This window comes from Quercus lobata, chromosome 2, assembly GCF_001633185.2.
Source record: "Quercus lobata isolate SW786 chromosome 2, ValleyOak3.0 Primary Assembly, whole genome shotgun sequence".
Classification (NCBI taxonomy): Eukaryota; Viridiplantae; Streptophyta; class Magnoliopsida; order Fagales; family Fagaceae; genus Quercus; species Quercus lobata.
The window spans coordinates 88,247,589-88,266,086 of NC_044905.1; the positions used below are offsets into that span (position 1 = coordinate 88,247,589).

At 33.9% G+C, this 18,498-nt stretch overlaps 1 protein-coding gene across 1 annotated transcript; it reads right to left on the minus strand.

The window, feature by feature from the left end:
* Window positions 1-5,639: 5,639 nt before the first annotated feature.
* Window positions 5,640-7,220, minus strand: LOC115977058 (probable sugar phosphate/phosphate translocator At4g32390). The gene has a single exon (XM_031098694.1). It carries the CDS (start codon window positions 6,950-6,952, stop codon window positions 5,912-5,914), a length of 1,041 nt encoding a protein of 346 aa, XP_030954554.1. The 5' UTR covers window positions 6,953-7,220; the 3' UTR covers window positions 5,640-5,911.
* Window positions 7,221-18,498: the final 11,278 nt, after the last annotated feature.

Genomic DNA, 18,498 nt, shown 5'->3' on the forward strand with positions numbered 1-18,498 from the left:
ATCGAGCAAATGAAGAGGGTTAAGAGTGGGGGAGATCAAAATTGAAGAATAAAGCATGCGACGGTGGAGATCAAAGACGACTTTTTAAGGTTTTAAAAAATAACAAATAAAACTTAGCTCATTTAAGTGGAATAACAGTGTCTTTGGGGTTTAATTAATATAGGGTTAAGGTTTAATTTGTTACTTTTTGAAATTTTTGAGTATATTTTGTTACTTTTGAAACTTTAAGTATAAATTTGTCACTTTTTGAAACCTTGGGATTTAATGTATTACTTTTAAAATTACAATAGAATTTAATCAGTTGCAAACCTTCAAATAATGGATTTAAAATCTAATTTTTCCCTAAATTTTTTGAAAGTAGAATAATTTTTACAAAATTAAAAATTCATCCTTCTTTTTATGTCTCATTATTTAATACTTATGATTTTGTTTTTCATAAATATACAAATTAAGAAAATGTATCAAATTAAAATGGAAAATTCTCATTTTTGGGAAAATATTATCAAAAAAGATTAAGGGCTTTGACCTTATCTCATTTAAAAATTATATATGGAGTAAAAAAATTTTTTTGAGAAGCAAAAGTGAAAGATATATGGAGTAAAATGAGTACTCTTTTGCCAATACACTTGTAGGTTCGTGGCATGGGAGAACTATGGTTCAAATATTGCATTCAACATTATTGTAACCCAATTTTCCTAATTTTTATCAAACCAGTATATGGTCCATTTCCCGGTTGAACTGATTAGTCCGGTCTGGTTTTTAAAATAGTGATTGAAATTATCAAAAAATAAAAACTTCTTTTTTTTTTCTTAATAATGAAAGCCTCTCCAATGTTCTCTTCATGTTATTCTCCTTTACCATTATATTTTTCCCTTTAACAAATGTTACTAAAATTAAGATCATATGGTTTTTTTTTTTAATGAATGAAAAAGGAAGCTCACATGTGTGGTCATTGCCTCCTCCCCACTCACATGAGTAGTCATTGCCTCCTCCCCACTTACACCTTATTTATGAATAGCACGGAACCACTCAAGCAATGGCAGAGTAAGATATTGATGTTAGGGGGGGATAAAATTTATAAGCCACAAAAACATGCTCAAAGATACTTGAGGCCGATCTAAATCATAAAAATTTTGATCACTTGGTGATTTAATGTTTTTTTCCAATTGAGAAGTTACTATTAAGAGAGGTTCTTTAAGTTACTGATTCGGTGAACATGTAACATTACCACCACAAAAACAAAACAAAAAAACCACACTTTACCAGTTAATCCTATAAAAAAAAAAAATTAAATCATTAATGTGGGGCTAAAGAAAGTGTAGTCCGGCCCAGGCCCAGTTTATCTTAAGGTCCGCGGCCTAAGCCGAGGAGAGCCATTGCCGAGGACGACCTCCTCCTCGGCACTTCACTAAATGCCCAAAGAGAGGAACAAAATGAGTGTAAGGGCAGGGCCAGGGAAAAAGCAGCCAATACAGTAATACGGAATTCGGCGTCTGACAAGCCCATGCCCATGCCCATGCGCTTTTCCAACAACTCCCAACCACTCTAAGTATGGGTCGATTGGACAGGCCTGCACCCCAAAAGTAAAATCAACACGTGGACGCAAAAGAGGGGGATGGAACACCAATATAAAAGGAGAAGGAAAGAAGGCTCAAGGGGACGGCACTTTAGAAGAAAAAAGAAAAGGAGTCTAGCTAGAAAAACCAAGCCCGCCCATGCAGGATTTTCCCGTAGGAACTACTACCAAGCAGATTATCTATGCCCAAGGCCATACCTGTGAAGCCCACTCTCTGCAGATGATATTGTGAGGGCCTCCATTCATACGAGCCCAATACTGTCTTGGGATCGTAACAAATTGGGCACCTACAATTAACTTGCATTTTCTGCAATTCCAAATACCATAAATATAATAAAATAAAATAAAAAGAAAAGAAAAGATTATTCAAATTTTGAAAGTTCTAGGTTCACTAATCGTATTAATCTCAGGAATTTGATGCTTTGTTTCACTTATACATTTATACTCGTTTTGATATTGTTTCATTTATACATGTTTAACTAGCCTATAAGAGGAAAGAAGACAATGATACAAGTGTCACCTACATACAAACTATGCATCTTATGCAAATTTCGTTGCTCAACCATAATCTTTTATAATCGATTTCAATTTGAATCATACTTATACCAAAACATTAATTGGTGTTTTGGCTTGATGATTAAGAGCAATTATCATGAAATGAGCATCAAATGTTCAAATTTTTTATAATACAACATAGCTTAATGTTATTATTGAAGTTTCAATAAAAAGCATAATGTTATTGATGCCATTGGTTTTTTTTTTTTTTTTTTAAATGCAATGTAAATTATGTTTGCATCAGCAACATACGGTACAATTGGTATTTACTTTTTTTCTAAATTACAGTCTAATGACTCTAATCTAATGATAATAATAACTGGAAAATATGGTAACCTTCGGTTCAAACTGAAGGTGCCCAACAAACTCGCTCTTGGGGACAAGGTCATTGCCCTACAACACACGCAGGCCAAGACTTCAGAGAGATATCGCTGGTCTTGAAAGAGTCAATTGTTTTACAAGTCTTGACGTAGTGACCGTTTGGATTAGGCAGATTTGCGTGTGTGTATGAGTTTTTTTTTTTTTTTTTGAAGTGCATTTTTGTCTTTTCCAATCGATCTTGTGTACGGAACTCACAAATCTCTTTTTTTACCAAAACTTTCATTAAAAATGGGTTTCACGATACTATTCACATATTTAAAAATTATTTTGTTATAATGTTTTCAGTTTTTAGTTTTCAGCAAGATAAACGATATCCAAACACACCCGTTGTGATTGTTGCAGTGAAAGCCAACACAGTGTTGTAGATAAGAAAACTGCATTATTCCAGTCCAATTAAAGAATGTGTCATGCTAATCGGTGCTCTTAGAGCAATGGGTAACAATCCATTTTAGAAAAAAATTGACACCACTTTTATGGAAAATAGAAAAATTTGTCAAAATATTAATTGTTTTTTTTTTTCTCATAAAAACTTTTTTTTAAATTGATTATTAACAAATGTCATATTAACAAATTTCTTAAGGGCATTTATTAGCATTTTCCTTAAAGAATTTATAATTTATTATCATAAAATTTCAACCGGTTAATACTTTATATAATTCCAACGAAACACTTTTAGGATTCAAATCCCCCTGTTGTAATTATTGAATTAAAAAAAAAGTAAAAATTATACATATGAAAGACTTGTAACCCCGTGTAACCGCACTTTCAATTAGTCATTAAACTCATTAAACATGACCCTGTTGCTGGTTTTTTTTTTTCTTTTTTTTTTTCAACTTGTTTCAATGAAAGCTTCTTGATTATTAAAAAAAAATAAAAGTTATAAAACTCATTAGTCATTAACAAGGTTGATCCACATGGCCACACCAAATGAACTCCCAACTGTTGTGCACAAGCTTAACTCCTTAATGGTATGTTTACTGTTTAGTTGGAATGATTTCAAGGAGGATGGAAAAAAAAAAAAAAAAAAATGAGAGAGGAAAATATGAGAGAAAATGGTTAGGAGGAGGGGAGAGAGAAAAGTGGTGGGACCTGAGGGAAACCCACCAAAACTCAATCCCCCCACCCACCCACCCCGCGCGGGGGCGGGAGAATATAGAGGGGGGAAATAGTTGCTATCAAATGATTGAATTATCCTCTCTTACGAGCTGTACGTGGTTGTTATTTTACTTTTTTTTTTTTGTTTTATGGACGAGTGATACAATTAAGTGGGTGCTTCTTCCACTTTGCTCTTCTTCTTCTTCTTTTCTCTTCATTTTTTCTCCTTTTTTTTTTAAGGTTTATTGGATTTTTTTATTATTTTATTTTAAGGTTTAATTGGATATAATTTTTTTTTTACTTTTTTTTTTTTAGATATGATTTTTCTTTTTTAATAAGTTTGAGTGATTACTTATTTCTTTTTGTTGGTTGTTGCCACTTTTTTTATAAAAAAAAAAAAAATAGGTATCATTTTTTAATATGAGCATATGCGTAAATTTATACAAACATTTTTTTTTCATCCCTTCACTTTTCCACCCTTAACCAAATAATTCCTTTCACTTTTCCACCCTTAACCAAATACAAATAAGACTAACCAAAATCTTTTCTATCCTCCCACTTTTTTATTCCCTTCTTATTTTTTATCCTCTCATTTTTCCATCTCTTCAACCAAACAGACCTAAAAAGAATGATAATTCAATCTCCAATCAATGCACACAATTCACATATGGGAAAGATTTCCAACTTTTTCCCAACGTGCTCAAGTGACAGATTGTGACACTCACATTTATATAGAATTATAGATCCACAACTAATATTACTTTTATTTCTTTGGCAAAAAAAAAAAAAAAAAAAAACCACTTTTATTTACCCCATTCACAAGTTGCTAAGGACCAGCTCCCCCCATAACCATATTTTGCAAAGACCAACAAGACTGAAGATACAAGACGTGGGGACAGAATCATATAATGAAAACAAGAGAGCCTAATGAAATAAACAAGATCCTCTCCATTTTAAGATTTTATTCACTGGATCTGCCAATGTACAAAGTGCCACATCAATTTTAAATTTTTAAATAACCTGACAGGCTGACACTAAATAAACCTTTCAATTTGTAATATATAGCCTGAACCAAAAAATGAATCCATTTGAGAATGAGAAAATAGAACGTGTAAAAGGAGAAGAAAATGCAAACACTCAATAATTTTTCAAAGTAACAATATAAAGCACATTGCCAATTGACCTTGAAATCAAAATAAACTTCCAACAGAGAATTCATGGGGAAGGGCAGACCAAATCTCCAAAAACAAAACTTGCCACGAATATGACAGAAAGAAAAATGACATAGTAGGCTTTATGAATCCTTTTTTCCTTCACAAACAAAGCAACATAGCATGGATGAACAGGAAAAGAAATAAGAAGAATCCTGAGAGAGGTAACTTAGGTTCTAACCCAAAGACAACGGTATGCAAGGCAAGATTAAAAACAAATTAAAAATCTCTAATAGCTGCAATGAATGTGACTCATTTGAAAATCTCAAAGTTTAAACTACAATCATTTAGAAGCCCCAAAATAAAAGCGAGAACAAGAGTGAATTGACAGAACTTAGGATGAGAAAGACTCAAGAGAGAAAAGCATTGCCCTTTTCTTATCAAAAAGAAAAAAGAAAACAAAGGCAATGCCCTTTTTGACATTACAAACAGTGAATAAATTCTCACTTCATTGCAACAGAATAAATAAAGTAACAAATTCCTTGAAGATGGAAATTGATCACAGCCTATAGCTTCTAGTTAAACATATATCAAAGCATACAAAGCAACTGACTCTCCTTTTGAATGTAAATTGAAATAAGATATCACATTCTATCACTGCTAGCTTCCTAAAAATCAAAATATATCTTATTAATAATGCATTTCCTCTCAGAATATGGCACATTGATAAATTTGGAGTATTGCACATTGCTTAGCAAGACATGCTATAGAATCCACCTAGTTTTCTTGAAAGGAATGTATCCGTAAGGCACTGTAGGTGACATTATCCATGGAATTCTAAGCTATCAAACAACAAGAAGACATTATAAAACTCTGAAAAGTGAATGAAAGCAGATCCATAAGGCACTGTAGGTAACATAAATTAACTCTGAAATCCCAATAACACGTAGTAACCCCAACTAAAACTAAAATGAGTGCAAAAAGAAATAAACATAGAACATAAATAAATAGTTCAGAATAAGCCTAATAACACATATCCAATAAACAAAAACTGCCTCTCAAGTCTCACCACACTCAATTTTCTCAATCTCTTTGATCCCAATCGCCTTTTCCTTTCCTTCCTTCTAAGCAAACAAAATAAAACAAATAAGAATCAATCTTGTGTTTCAGTCTTCTTTCCAGTTCCTTCCCCTTCTTTCTCCTCCAACAATCTGCCGGCCTCCTCATCAGCCTGTTGCACCTTTTTCTGCGCCTCGGCCGCCTTAAGAGCCTGCAACTTGGAATGATTGTAATACGCCACACCCAGAAATGCCAAGCCATACCCAAACAAATTAATAGGGGTCACAGTGTCCTTAATCACCGACCAAGAGAAAGCGATCAACAGCCAGTCCTTAACAACACCGGCCACATTCATTGTCAAAGCCGAAGTCTTCCCCACCAGCAAAAACACAGCCAAATTCAGAGCAAAAGCGCAAAGCGAATTTGTCCCGAAGATAACAAAATCGAGATGGAAACTCGAGGTGTCTCTCAACAAAGGGTACTCCATAACCACCCAAGGGAAACACAAGAAAACAAGACAACAAGGCGCAACATAGTAAAGCGAAGTGATGGGGTTCAAACTAATACCTCTGGAATTCAACAAAATCTGGATCATCACCAAACGGGTGGCCTCAAAAGCCACAGCCAACAGCTGCAACATGACCCCGAAAGAATCGAACTTTGCCTCCCCATAAGCCGCGATTGCGACACCGACACTGATCGAGAGCATGTTGACCATGGTGTCGGATTTGAAAGAGTCCTTTTTGAACAAAACCCCGATGGAGTAAACCGCGACGGGCATGAGAGCCTTGAGCATTTGGATGAAGGAGACGGAGAGGTAGATGTAGGTGGAGTTGGAGAACCAGAGGGAAAGGGAGTAGAGAGCTCCAATGGGTACCACAGATTTGAGGTAAAGGTCACGAGTCATGGTGGATGGGAGTTCCACGACCTTGAAAACTTTGACGAGAAGGTAGGCGAGGAAGGAACAGAAGGACATGTGGATCATGGTGAGCGAGATCGGGAATGGCCAGTTGTAGAGCTTGCGGTCGAGGATGTACTTGTTGTACACGATGACGGAGAAGCTGAGGAAGATCCAGATTGCTACGTAGGTGTAGGAGAGAAGGACCTTTTTCACAACACTTTCGGAAAGTGCCATTTTTTTTGGTGTTTTGAGTTTTGTAAGATTTGGAAAAAATGGGAAACCCTTACCTGAAAATTGAGAAAATTTTGAGGTTTGGGTATGTGGGGGTTGAAGGGTGAAGGGCTAAGGTTTGCTTTTTAAGATGGTTTGTGGAGATATGAGAGACTTGGGTTAGGTTTGTGTCTTTGTAGGGGTGAAGACTTTGAACGAGATGAGATCAGAGAAGACTAGTTGGGAGAAGAAAGAGGTGTGAAGGAGAGAGGAGTAAGGAGTAACAGTTTGAGTAGAAGAATATGGGCTTAAAAGCTAATGGGCTTTTATTTTGCTCATTAACCTAGTACTTTTTTTTTTTTAATCAAAAAAATAAAGTACTTAATTTTAGAAAATCTATTTTTTTTTTTAATGAATAATAAGACAATTTTAGGAAAAATCTATTTAATTGGAAATAACCCTTTTTTGGGTATGTCATCAAGCGACTGATTTCTTAATAAAGATAATCACTAAGATATAGCTAAGCATGAAGACAGATTTAGAAAGAGAACATCTAGGTAGAATAAAATATCATAATAACTTCACAATATCTTTATTTTTAATTATGATGGATTTCAGTCTCATTTTTTTTTTTAAAGAAATTTACACCTTTTTATAATGAAAATATACCTTATCACTTTCTTTACCGGTTGAATTCATTTGGATCCCAACTTGATACAAAGTTACAAACAGCCAAGAGTAAAGACATTTAGTGGTTTATGAATTTTTTTCGATTAATTTTTATGTGCTTTCAAACTTCTTTTAATGCAAAACGGTGTCGCAATTAAGAAGAAAAGTCGTTAAAGAAGTAGTCACAGACTTAACTGCAAATTTTTTGTATAATTTAATAGCATATTTAATAAAGAAGACTTTTTTTTTTTTTTGGGGGGAGAAATAAAAACAAACATAAAATTAGATGTAAATGCACGAACCAGAAAAAATAAAGAAGTAATGAACAAAACGTATTAGATCTTGCAAATAAAGTCAAAGAAGCTGGCGACTCGATCGTACCAGATTTTTTTGCAAGCCCAATCCAAAATAGCCACCTAAGACGTTGACAGATCAACATAATGGAGGTGAAAAATCGACCACATGATAATAAATCCCTTCTGCCGAGAAATGCTGTCGAACAAAAATTTTATATGGTATGTTATTATTTACTGTTATTAGTGAGTAAAAAAATGTTATCAATAGTGAATTTACTGTTATTAGTGTTTATAAAAAATAATATAAACATAGCACTTCTTTTGTTATATAATACAAAGTACTATTTTATATTGGGTCCGATAAAGATGCCGAATATTTGTTAACAAACCATTTTTAAAAAGTTTTGATTTCATTTTATAGAAGGTCTAAAAATAATAATTTAAAGAATGAGTTTTTTTTTTTTTTTCTTATAAAATATTTCTAAAACTATTTTCTTTTCTTTAACAATAAGCCCTTTTCTTTTAGAAACTTAAAGATAAGCCCTTGATAGAACTACACCTGTCCCATATTTTTGTTTTTTGTTTTTTTAGAGAAGTCCCATATTTTTGTTTGGGGGCCTCAATTAGGCAAATTAAGACCTTTTTTTTCTTTTTCTTTTTCCTTTTTTTTTTTTTTTTGGATGAATAAGTTAGGAATGATTGAAAGTGTAAACAAAGCCAGCTTGAAATCTTGGGCGGAGAAAGGTGACAGTTTCATTGCGTGATTGACATTGTTTCTTCTCACATGAGACTTGCTTTGAATTTCTCAAGTGCAATGTTAATGCCCCTTTGCATAGTTTTGCAAAAGTAGTAAATTGGAATTGCAGAAACTGTACATGGAAGAAAATAAAAATTAATTGAAGAAGATCACATTTACTTCGTTTGTGATGACTAAAACGTAATGAGTCTTCCTTAGTTTAGTGCGTGTTTAGCGCGCATAGAGGTGTGTCCCACAAGTTCATCTAGCCATTGGTTAAACAATGTGTATATATATCTTGAACTCCACTAATACATTGACATTTTGCCACACTCAGAAGGAGGTGGAAGAGTCTTCCCTTTCATCTAAAACGATCTCACTACTTTTCAACTCATCCAATGGCTGTGGATGGGATGCTCATGCCCACCAAAATGGACAACTAAAAATAGTGTGAGAAGCAAGTGTATAAGAAACAAGTAACATGTAGCTTTCTTAGCCAAACTTGTACCAAAAAAATAAATAAATAATTATGGCACTTGTATCAAATATGTGACCAAAAAAACTAAGAGTCCTAATGGCCGTCTATGAAGTATGGATCGGGGATTTAGATAGGAGGAATTACCGTAAGGAGTAAGGACTCAATCAGACGAGAATAATAAAGTGTTTGGTCATAATTTACTTACAAGAAATGAAGAACCTACTTTCTAGATTGAGGATCAACTTGTGGGGGTTTGTCTCAATTCCTCTCTAAAGGTTAGGTTAGAATGTTTTAAATGAAGAAGAAACTAGATTAGTGATTTTAAGTATTGAGAATATATTGTTTAAAGATTGAGTGTATATATATTTTATAAGCAATTATTGGTGGGGTTCATCTACACTTTCCTACAAAGGGGAAATTTTGACAATCTATTATCCCCTCAAGTTGGGGATGTGAATGTAGGGTAGGCTCTTCAAGGCTACAAGTGAAAGTTCCCTATCTTGTAATTTTGAATTTTAAATTACTAGTAGGTATGTAGAAGTAAATAGTACATGTGATAGGTTTTCACATTAAAACGTCATTTTAACCAACCTAATATTGAATAAAATATTACATTCAAACACGTTGTGGTCGTAAGGTTGTGCATTAAACTCACGAACCAATTGCAACCAATTCGACCCAACCTAACTTGATGTCTTGAGTTGGTTTTTGTGAGTTAATGGATTAGGTTAGGTTGAAATTTTATTTTGAATCTTGGGTCAGGTCAGATTTGGGTTTACATTTTTTTTAACCCATCGACATAACCCAACCCACCATGTAAATAAGTTTATTTTTATTATCTTTATTTTAGTTTTCTAGTTTGATTAATTTTGTTATTTTAAGAATTAGTTTTGATAACTTTGGAATATAAATTAAGCATATTATATGAATTGTAATAGTTTATTGATACAAGTGTTTAAATAGTTGATGAAAACCAAATTTTTACAATGTATAAAACATGTATGCACAATCCTCCTACTCATATGGGTTTGGTTCGATTGGTTTCTATACATGTGATAAGTTTGATTGAATTAAAAATTTCTCAAGACAATGGTAAGTAGGGTTGAAAAAACCTACCAACCAAATCCAACCCATGCACACCTCTAATTATGGGTGGCCCTGTCCTAATTAGCTCGATCGCTATTCATATGTTCGCTTACTACCAATCTCCAAATTTCAGCCCTCATTCTAGGAAGATGTAACTGCTCCTAGCTTCCACTTTCTTGGGCGAAAGAAGTGGAACTGTAAACTTTTTAACCGAATCGGACTATTTGACCATTTTGATAGGATGCTACCTCAATTTTAGCACAAAAAGTTACGATGAAGCAACTGTTCAATTTGTTAGATTTGCATTGCTATAAGAGAAATACATTTGCCACAACCAACTTGGATTGCAAGGGCCTGTAAGTCCTCCTTCCTCCTTGAGCTCTTAATATTCTGTGTCTTTCCTCTTCCGCACAACTGATAATGTTATCAGCATGCTAGGAAGTGTGAGATTTGCAAGTAATGAGATGACTAGAGAAGCAAAAATGACTTCATTATACATTTTACTACATAAACCTTAGAAACTAATAAATCACCGATCACTAATTTTTTTTTTTTTTTAATCAGGCATTTATTTATTAATTGTTGAAATAATACAAATCACACACACAAAAAAAGACTTTTATCGTGAAATCAACTACATTCATTGTCATGTCAATATATAAGTTCTTTTTATGAAATTCGTAGTAGTTTTAGCATTTTCTTATATAATTTAATTTCTTGCTCATAGAAACATATTTAGACTATCAATTGCCTTGTAATCCATTGGTACAAGCTTGCAATTAATAGATTGGAATAGGTGAAGAGTTTTAACAATCTTAAATGATAGTAATTACAACAAATCAACAATTAATCAATTATGATGACATTCTCGCGTTTACCCCCATTTTGTTAGAAATTAAAATTTTCATGTTTTATCTACGAGTTTTGTCACTTTTGTGGCCATTCAGCGGAGCAGCCTGGCCTGGCCCAAAAACCCCCAAATCAAACATGGGGTGGGCTATGATTGACTTATTGGATCTCTTATTCTATTTTAAGATCAAAGCCTCAAATGTATGCTCAGACCCTCAAGGCCCAGCTTGGAAGTTGCAATCCCACTCCTTCCCCCTCATTGTTGCTTTTGAGTTTTGACTTGCTTTTGCTACTCTTTTGTGGCCCTTTGAGACTACAAAGGCTAGAAAATAACATTGTTAACAAGAATATTTACTTGCTTTAATGGAGAGCTTTAATCTGAGTGAGTAAGTGATAGACAGACAGGTGGTTAAGTGGTTTGGGAGCAAGAACATAATGTTGAACATTTTAACTTTTATATCATATTTCTGTACAAAACATCTTTGTGACAGTTGCATTAGAATAGCTTATCTTACGCAACCTTTTTCTTTTGTTTTAGTTGTGCTATGTTATTCAATATATTAAAATCTTTTAGTCTTTTTTGATGTCACAATTGAATAGAATTGGTGTTTTATCAATTTTCATGCCAAAAGTATTGGTAGACTACAATGAAGCCTCAACCATATCACACCAAATTAAGGGCCATCCTTCTATCTCAAGGCCACCCCACAAAAAAAAAAAAAAAATGATTCATTGCGGTTGGATTCCAAAGTCACTTTTGACAATTTTGGAATCTCAAGGCCTAAAAGAACAGAAAAAGCCTGGAATGTGCCCAACTCTTTCTCATCATCATGCAGAAAAGAAAAAACAGCGAAACATTTATAAAATAATTGATCATATAAAATGTTATATAATATCACCACCCCACTAACACAAAGACCAATTGCCGTAAAAAATTAATAAATAAATAAATATAAAAAATAAAAAAAACCCAATCAGGAGGTCAATTCAGAAACCACAAGACACGAGCAACGCGCTTCTCACCTAACAGGCTAACAGTGATTGCCATATGCATAAAGTTGACGTCATTTCACACCAACGTGTTACGTGGTGCGCACCTTCTTTATTTGCACCGTACAGGTATGTGAGCAAACTTTTGCATTTCCTGTGCGCCGCACCCACATTCTTTTTTCTTTTCTTTTCTTTTCTTTTTTTTTTTTTTTTTTAATTCTCTCTCACCCTGTCATATTTTGCATATTGTAAATAAAAAAGAGTGTGGAATAATTTATGGTCCTCCAATTTTTTCTTTCTAGAAGAGTGGGTTTATAATTATTGAATTATTGAAAAAATAAAAATTTCATTTACAAGTACTTGTTTAGGAAACACTTTTATGGCACATTTAGTAAACTGTAACGATAATTACATAAAAATAAGAATAAGCGTGTCCAAAAAAAAAAAAAAATAAGAATAAGAATATGTATTATAAAGAATATAAGATGATGTAATATAATAGAACTCCGAAGACAATAGAATGAAAGTATTTTAAAACAAACTTAAGGTGTATTTTAGGAAATATCTTACTTGTATAATTATTGTAGGAGCACAATTTTTATGGTCCAATCCCTATTGATCAAGTCTTGGCCCAAGAAGCCTCGCACAATAAATTTCTTGTAGAGAATGGGTTAAAGAATTTAGTCTCAGTGAACTTAGACGGTTTGTTGCATGGACAATAGAATTACAGAAACAAAAACATAGAAATGGACATGAAGAGAAACTTTATTCATGGGCATAGATGCGTACAGTAAGAATTTGCTCCTGTATTCCTTCTTTTCTATTTTTCCGTCCCCTTCTCTTGGGGGATTCTTACATATTATATAGGCTCTCTTTTATCATCTGGGCCTTACACTTGTTGATCATTCAAACCCCTACTTGAGCACCTGTCCCATCAGACACCCTTATCAACTCTTTGTGAGTTGCAGTGGCCAAGGTAACACTGTTCAGGGGTCTTCTTCTCATTAATGCGGCCAGGAGAGTAGTTGTGATGCATTTAATGTGGTGGTGGCAGCCTTTGATGAGATATTTCAGGTTCCCTTCCTTTTCACGTGTTTAGAGGATGGACTGCAGTGGCTGAGGCGCACCTTTGATCCGGATTTTGCAATGTCTGAGGAGGATTTACTCCTCAGATTCATTTTATTTGTCTCTGGGCCTAAACAAAGAATGCCCGGGCCATGACGTCTCCTCGGACGGCCTAGTCCTCAGACGGGCCCAGGGCCCAGTCAGCTTATTATTCTGGGCCGGTCCCCACAATTATATTTCCTAAAAATAATATTTTTTAAATTTGAAAGAGAGATTAGTTATTTTTTATGATTTTTTATTTTTATAATTGTTACTTGCATATGAAAAGTTTATTTATTTGAAAATATATTAATTTTAGAAATTAATATACTTACTAAGGAATAACTATTCATTTCTAAAAGGGATGTAATAGTTATTCCTTATTTTAAAGAATAACTATTAATAAGGAATGACTATTCCTTATAATAAAAACATAACCAAACTAGGGATGGCAATGGGGCGGGGCAAGTCCGAAGGATAGAATCTTTACCCCCACCTCACAAAATTTTGTCTTGCCCCATCCTTGTCCCACCCCACATGACGAGGAAAATTTTTTTGCCCCATCCCCACCTCTTGGGGCCTCGTGAAGCTCCATCCCACCCCATAAAACTCTAGTTTTTGTTAATTTACCCTACAACTAGTACAAATTTTTTAATGAAACCTATTTCATTAATCAAAATATACTTAAAATTACAACTAAATTTATCCCATCAAATAAAATTAATTTTTAGAAAAAATTGAATAATATATCCAAGCGTTTAACAAGATAATCATTTAAAAAAAAAAAAAAAACTCATAGTATAACACATGACAAAATAAGGGCAGAGAACCACATTGGATAGAACAAAATAAGCTAATATTAATATGTTTGTTTAAATAGTAGGGTTTTAGGGTATAAAAATTTATAATTATAACCCTTAGCAATGTGGGGCGAGGCGGGGACAGGAAAGGGCGTGGCGAGGTGGGGATGGGTCTAAAAAGTCAAACCTATCCCCACCCTGCCCCGCCCCGTGGTGCGGGGCTAAAATCTTACCCCATCCCCGCCCCACCACCTTTGCGGGGCGAAGTGGGGAGAGGCGGGGAAAAATTGTCATCCCTAAACCAAACTACTGAATAGCTATACTGTTCATTACAATCTAATAAACTTACCTTTATTAATTTTTGAAAAAATTGATTAATTTTCTTAAAATTATTATTTTTTTAGATTTTTCATAAAACTAGTATAAAAAATTTCTTAAACAAATGTTTTAAAGGCACTCGTTAAGCAGACTCAAAAAATAAAATAAAATAAAATAATATTTTTGCTAATGAAAAACAAGTCTAGTTTACTAGCTATATCCAACTTTTGTTTAATTCTTATTATCCTTGCTATGTACAATAAATTTTAAGTTGCATTGTAAGTTTCTAACTCACCGCGGTGAAGGGGGGAGAAGCATTCAAATTTCAAAGCAAGCGTGGTTGTCAAAGGCCTTGTAGTTGAATTGGCACCTTCCCATGTACAAAGTGTTTGGAGGTCTAAGAGGGAAAGAGTTCGAGTTATGATGTTAGCAACATGTTGTAATTATTTCTCAAAAAAAAAAGGTAATTGTGGCTAAATTATTTTTGTAATAAAGTTAGAATAAAAGAAAAAATTTATAAAAATTTCATAACACTGTCCGTTTACCTACTCATATCTCACTTGAAGCTAGACTATTATCTACGAGAAATTATAAGGTTCTCATAGTGGACATGTAACTTGGTCCATCATTCCATTAAAAAACTCTCATCTATTTAAAATTGCTAAGTTAGAAAATTTTTTAAAACAGAAACTAATTACTGACTCAGTAATTTTAAACAAGTGAGAGTCTTTTAGTAGAATGGTGAACAAGTGACGTGATCTATGAGAGGACTGTATCATTTCTCATTATCTACAATATATAAATTTGAAATTTTTTGTAATAATTTAATTATGATTTTAACCTTGGACAATAGATAACTTTCTCTTATGTGAAATATTTGTAAAAAAATTAAAGAGAAGTGCTACGTTTACAAAATTTTCACAACAAATTATATGTGGTAAGTTATTATTGGTTCTAATTTGAATAATAATTTAAATTACATTTTTGTTTACTCGTAACAACCAATAATAACCTAAGGGTAAGACTTAAGTACAGTATTTAGGTGCTATTCTTTAGGTTTTTCCTCTTAAGATTCTATCATGTGGATTTTTTTTCATGTGATAAAACTTTAGTTTTAGTAAAGTGTCCACATGTCAGAATTTTAAAAGAGGAATCTAAGAAATTGCACCCAAGGTATTGTACCTAAGTTTTGTCCATAACCTAACACTTTTTTTTTTTTTTTTTTTAAATTTATCACTTAGAATTTGTTGTGAAAGTGTTGTGAAAATATTATAGACATAACATTTCTCAAAATTAAAAGAATAAGATAAAACATTTTATTTACTTTACTTTATATCTTACTAACTTGTAACATAATGCATATGCATGGATACACTTAAAGATATACAATAAAATACACAATATAATTTCTATAATATATATATATATATATATATAATTTAAATACTATTGACAATCATTTTTATATTTTGTTAACTCTTGAAAAAAAATTTTAAGGATATTATTAGGTATAAAATGTAAATTGTCCAGTTTTTTTAAAAAAAAATTATTGTAAACACTTTTTTTTTTTTTTTTTTACGATTCATTTATTCTAGATTCTTTTGTTTTTGTACTTAATAACCTACTTGGATAAATATTTATGATATGGTCCCACATTTGATTCTAAAATTAAGAAATAAAACTCTTTAAGAATAAATAATTTGTGACACATGGCGCAAAATTGAAACTCTAATTTAGAATTCTAGGGGGTGTTTGGTTTAGCAATTTCCATAACTCATATCTTAGTTTCTATAACTCATAACTCAAAAATAGTGGAACCCATAGCAAAAAGGTTGTTTGGAAAGTCCATAACTCTGTTTCCATCACTCAATTCTTTGATTTTTGAGTTATGAGTTATAGAAACTGAAACCACATTTTGACTGTTTTCAGTTTCCATAACTCATAACTCAATAGCAATATTGTAATTAAACACATATAGGGGACCCACAAATAGTACTCAGCCTCATCTTCTGACCTTTGACTTTTTTTTTTTCCTTTCTTCTCTTGGGTTCGCTGTTCGGTTCTTTTTTTTTTCTTGTGGGTTGGATGTTCGATCTGTTCTAGGTTTTTTTTTTTTTTTTTTTTTTCATTAGGTTCAGTGAGTTTGGGTACTGAAGAAAAAAAAAAACTGCATCGGTGACAGGTATGGGACCCACAAATAGTGTGAAAAATATTGAGTGATGGTGCCAAACAAACATGGTATTTTAGAGTGATGAGTGACGAGTGACGGAAATTGAGTGACCAAAAAAAATAAACCAAACAAGGCCCTAATTTGAGTTTCTCTCAGTTCTACCTACTATTATTATTATTATTATTATTATTATTATTATTATAGTTTAAATGGAGTTTTTTTTTTCTTTTTTTTTAAAGGACGGAGTTAAGTAAATTGTACACTTTCTATAAATTTAAAAAAAAAAATCTAAATTGTACATATGGTGACTAAACTGCCCGAATTGATTAGCTTGGTATGGGTTTTGGGCCATTGATTTGATCGGTATATTCAATTAAAATTTAAATAAAATTTAAGAATATAAAATATTAAGATGATTGTTGAGGGCCATTTGTGGAAGCCCAGGCAGACAGAAAAGCCTAATAACGAGGGCCACAAAGAATTGACAATAGCAAAAAACCCATTAGGCCCAAGCGGCAGGAATAATGGATCACAGGCCCAACAAATAAATAAATGAGTCTTAGAGAGGCAAGCGGGCTCAAAGAAGCCAGGAAAGAAAGAAATAGCATCCCATGGGCAGAGTATGAGGTAGAAAAGTGAGAAAGGGTCGCCGCAGACCTAAGATAATGCAAACTAAGAGAGTAAAGGGTTTATGGCAGGCCCATGAACCCCAAAGATAAGGATAAGATTATTGGGTCGGGGAAACCCAATGAAGTTAGTAAAAAGCCAATGGGAGTGTGGAATTAATAAACGGGTTGTGGAAGTCCAAAGAAAGCAATCAGGTCATGGGTGCCCAAAGGAAAAGCCCAAAAGGACATAGGAGCCCATGAGTAAAAGTAAAACAGTGCCCATGACAAGCCACTGAGAACAGGGATAAATGGCTGGCCCAAAAGGAGGTCCAGCAAGATTAAGTTATTACGGCAGGAATAATAATTTAACGTGACAGGCAGTAAAGAAAATCAAAAGTGGGCCAAAGAAATGTAAAGCCCATTATCATACGAGGCCCAGTTCCTGAATGGAGCGAAAAACCAAAGGAAAACACGCATGAAAGGCCAGGAAACGCAGACGGAGAGTCTCTAGGTCGCGGCAGACGCATGAGCAGCAGGCAGACTCTTGGACAAATTTGAAAGGGAAGCACGCATAAGGCCCAGGCACCACCAGCCTGTACCCAGCCAATAAAGGACATGGTGGGGCCATGGGCCAGAGGTAAGAGGTAAAGGGGGTATGGTTTGGTGGTGGGGAGAGGGGAAAAGATCTATTTGCGGCTCCTGCCCAAGCCTTTTTTGGGAGGTACGTCCTACTGGGATGATAGACCACCTAAAAGAGGCAATTTGAGGGGGAACCGTTGGGTGCATGCTCTGAGAGTAGAAAGAGAAAGCATTAATACCGTGGCCGGAATACAGAGGAACAAAACAAACCCGCCTCTGTCTGGCGAGGGTGGATGTCGCACAGTCCTGGTGGTCGGTAAGTACATCCAGACCAGACAAAGGTGGTTAAAGGGCGAAACGGTAAAATACTAGCCACGGCAGACGCTATAAAAGGGACTCTTGCCGTGTCCTGTAGAGGGGGATCGAGAACAGAGTATATTTTTGGGGAGTAAAAGGAGAAAACAGAGGAAGAAGAAAAGAAAAAGATAAGAAAGAAAACAGAAAAGAAAAGAAATGAAAACTAAGAAAAAACGAGAGTTAGTTCAAATAGGGCATGCACCCATAGATCGGTTTCCCTCTCTCCCCCTTCAAATCTTACCTTCTTCCAAAACGCAAATAAGGACCCTCTTTCTTTTGGGCAACAACCATTCAGGTTCGACTTCCTCAAAGCCATTAATCCCAACGGCAGGATCATTTTCCTGGGGGGTTATTTGCATTGAGAAGAGGCGTTCTTTCCTCTTTGGATTTGCTGCGGCAGACTAAGTTTAAAACTTAATTTATGCCCATTTAAATTAGCCAGTATTATTTTCTTCATTTTTCTCTGTGATTGAAATCATTGTGATTGTAATCATGCTTTATTAGCAGGGAATACATAGCCGTTTATTTAA

Bases quoted from the DNA above. Each gene is read 5' to 3' on its own strand.
- LOC115977058 (XM_031098694.1), bottom strand. From the start codon at position 6,952: ATGGCACTTTCCGAAAGTGTTGTGAAAAAGGTCCTTCTCTCCTACACC.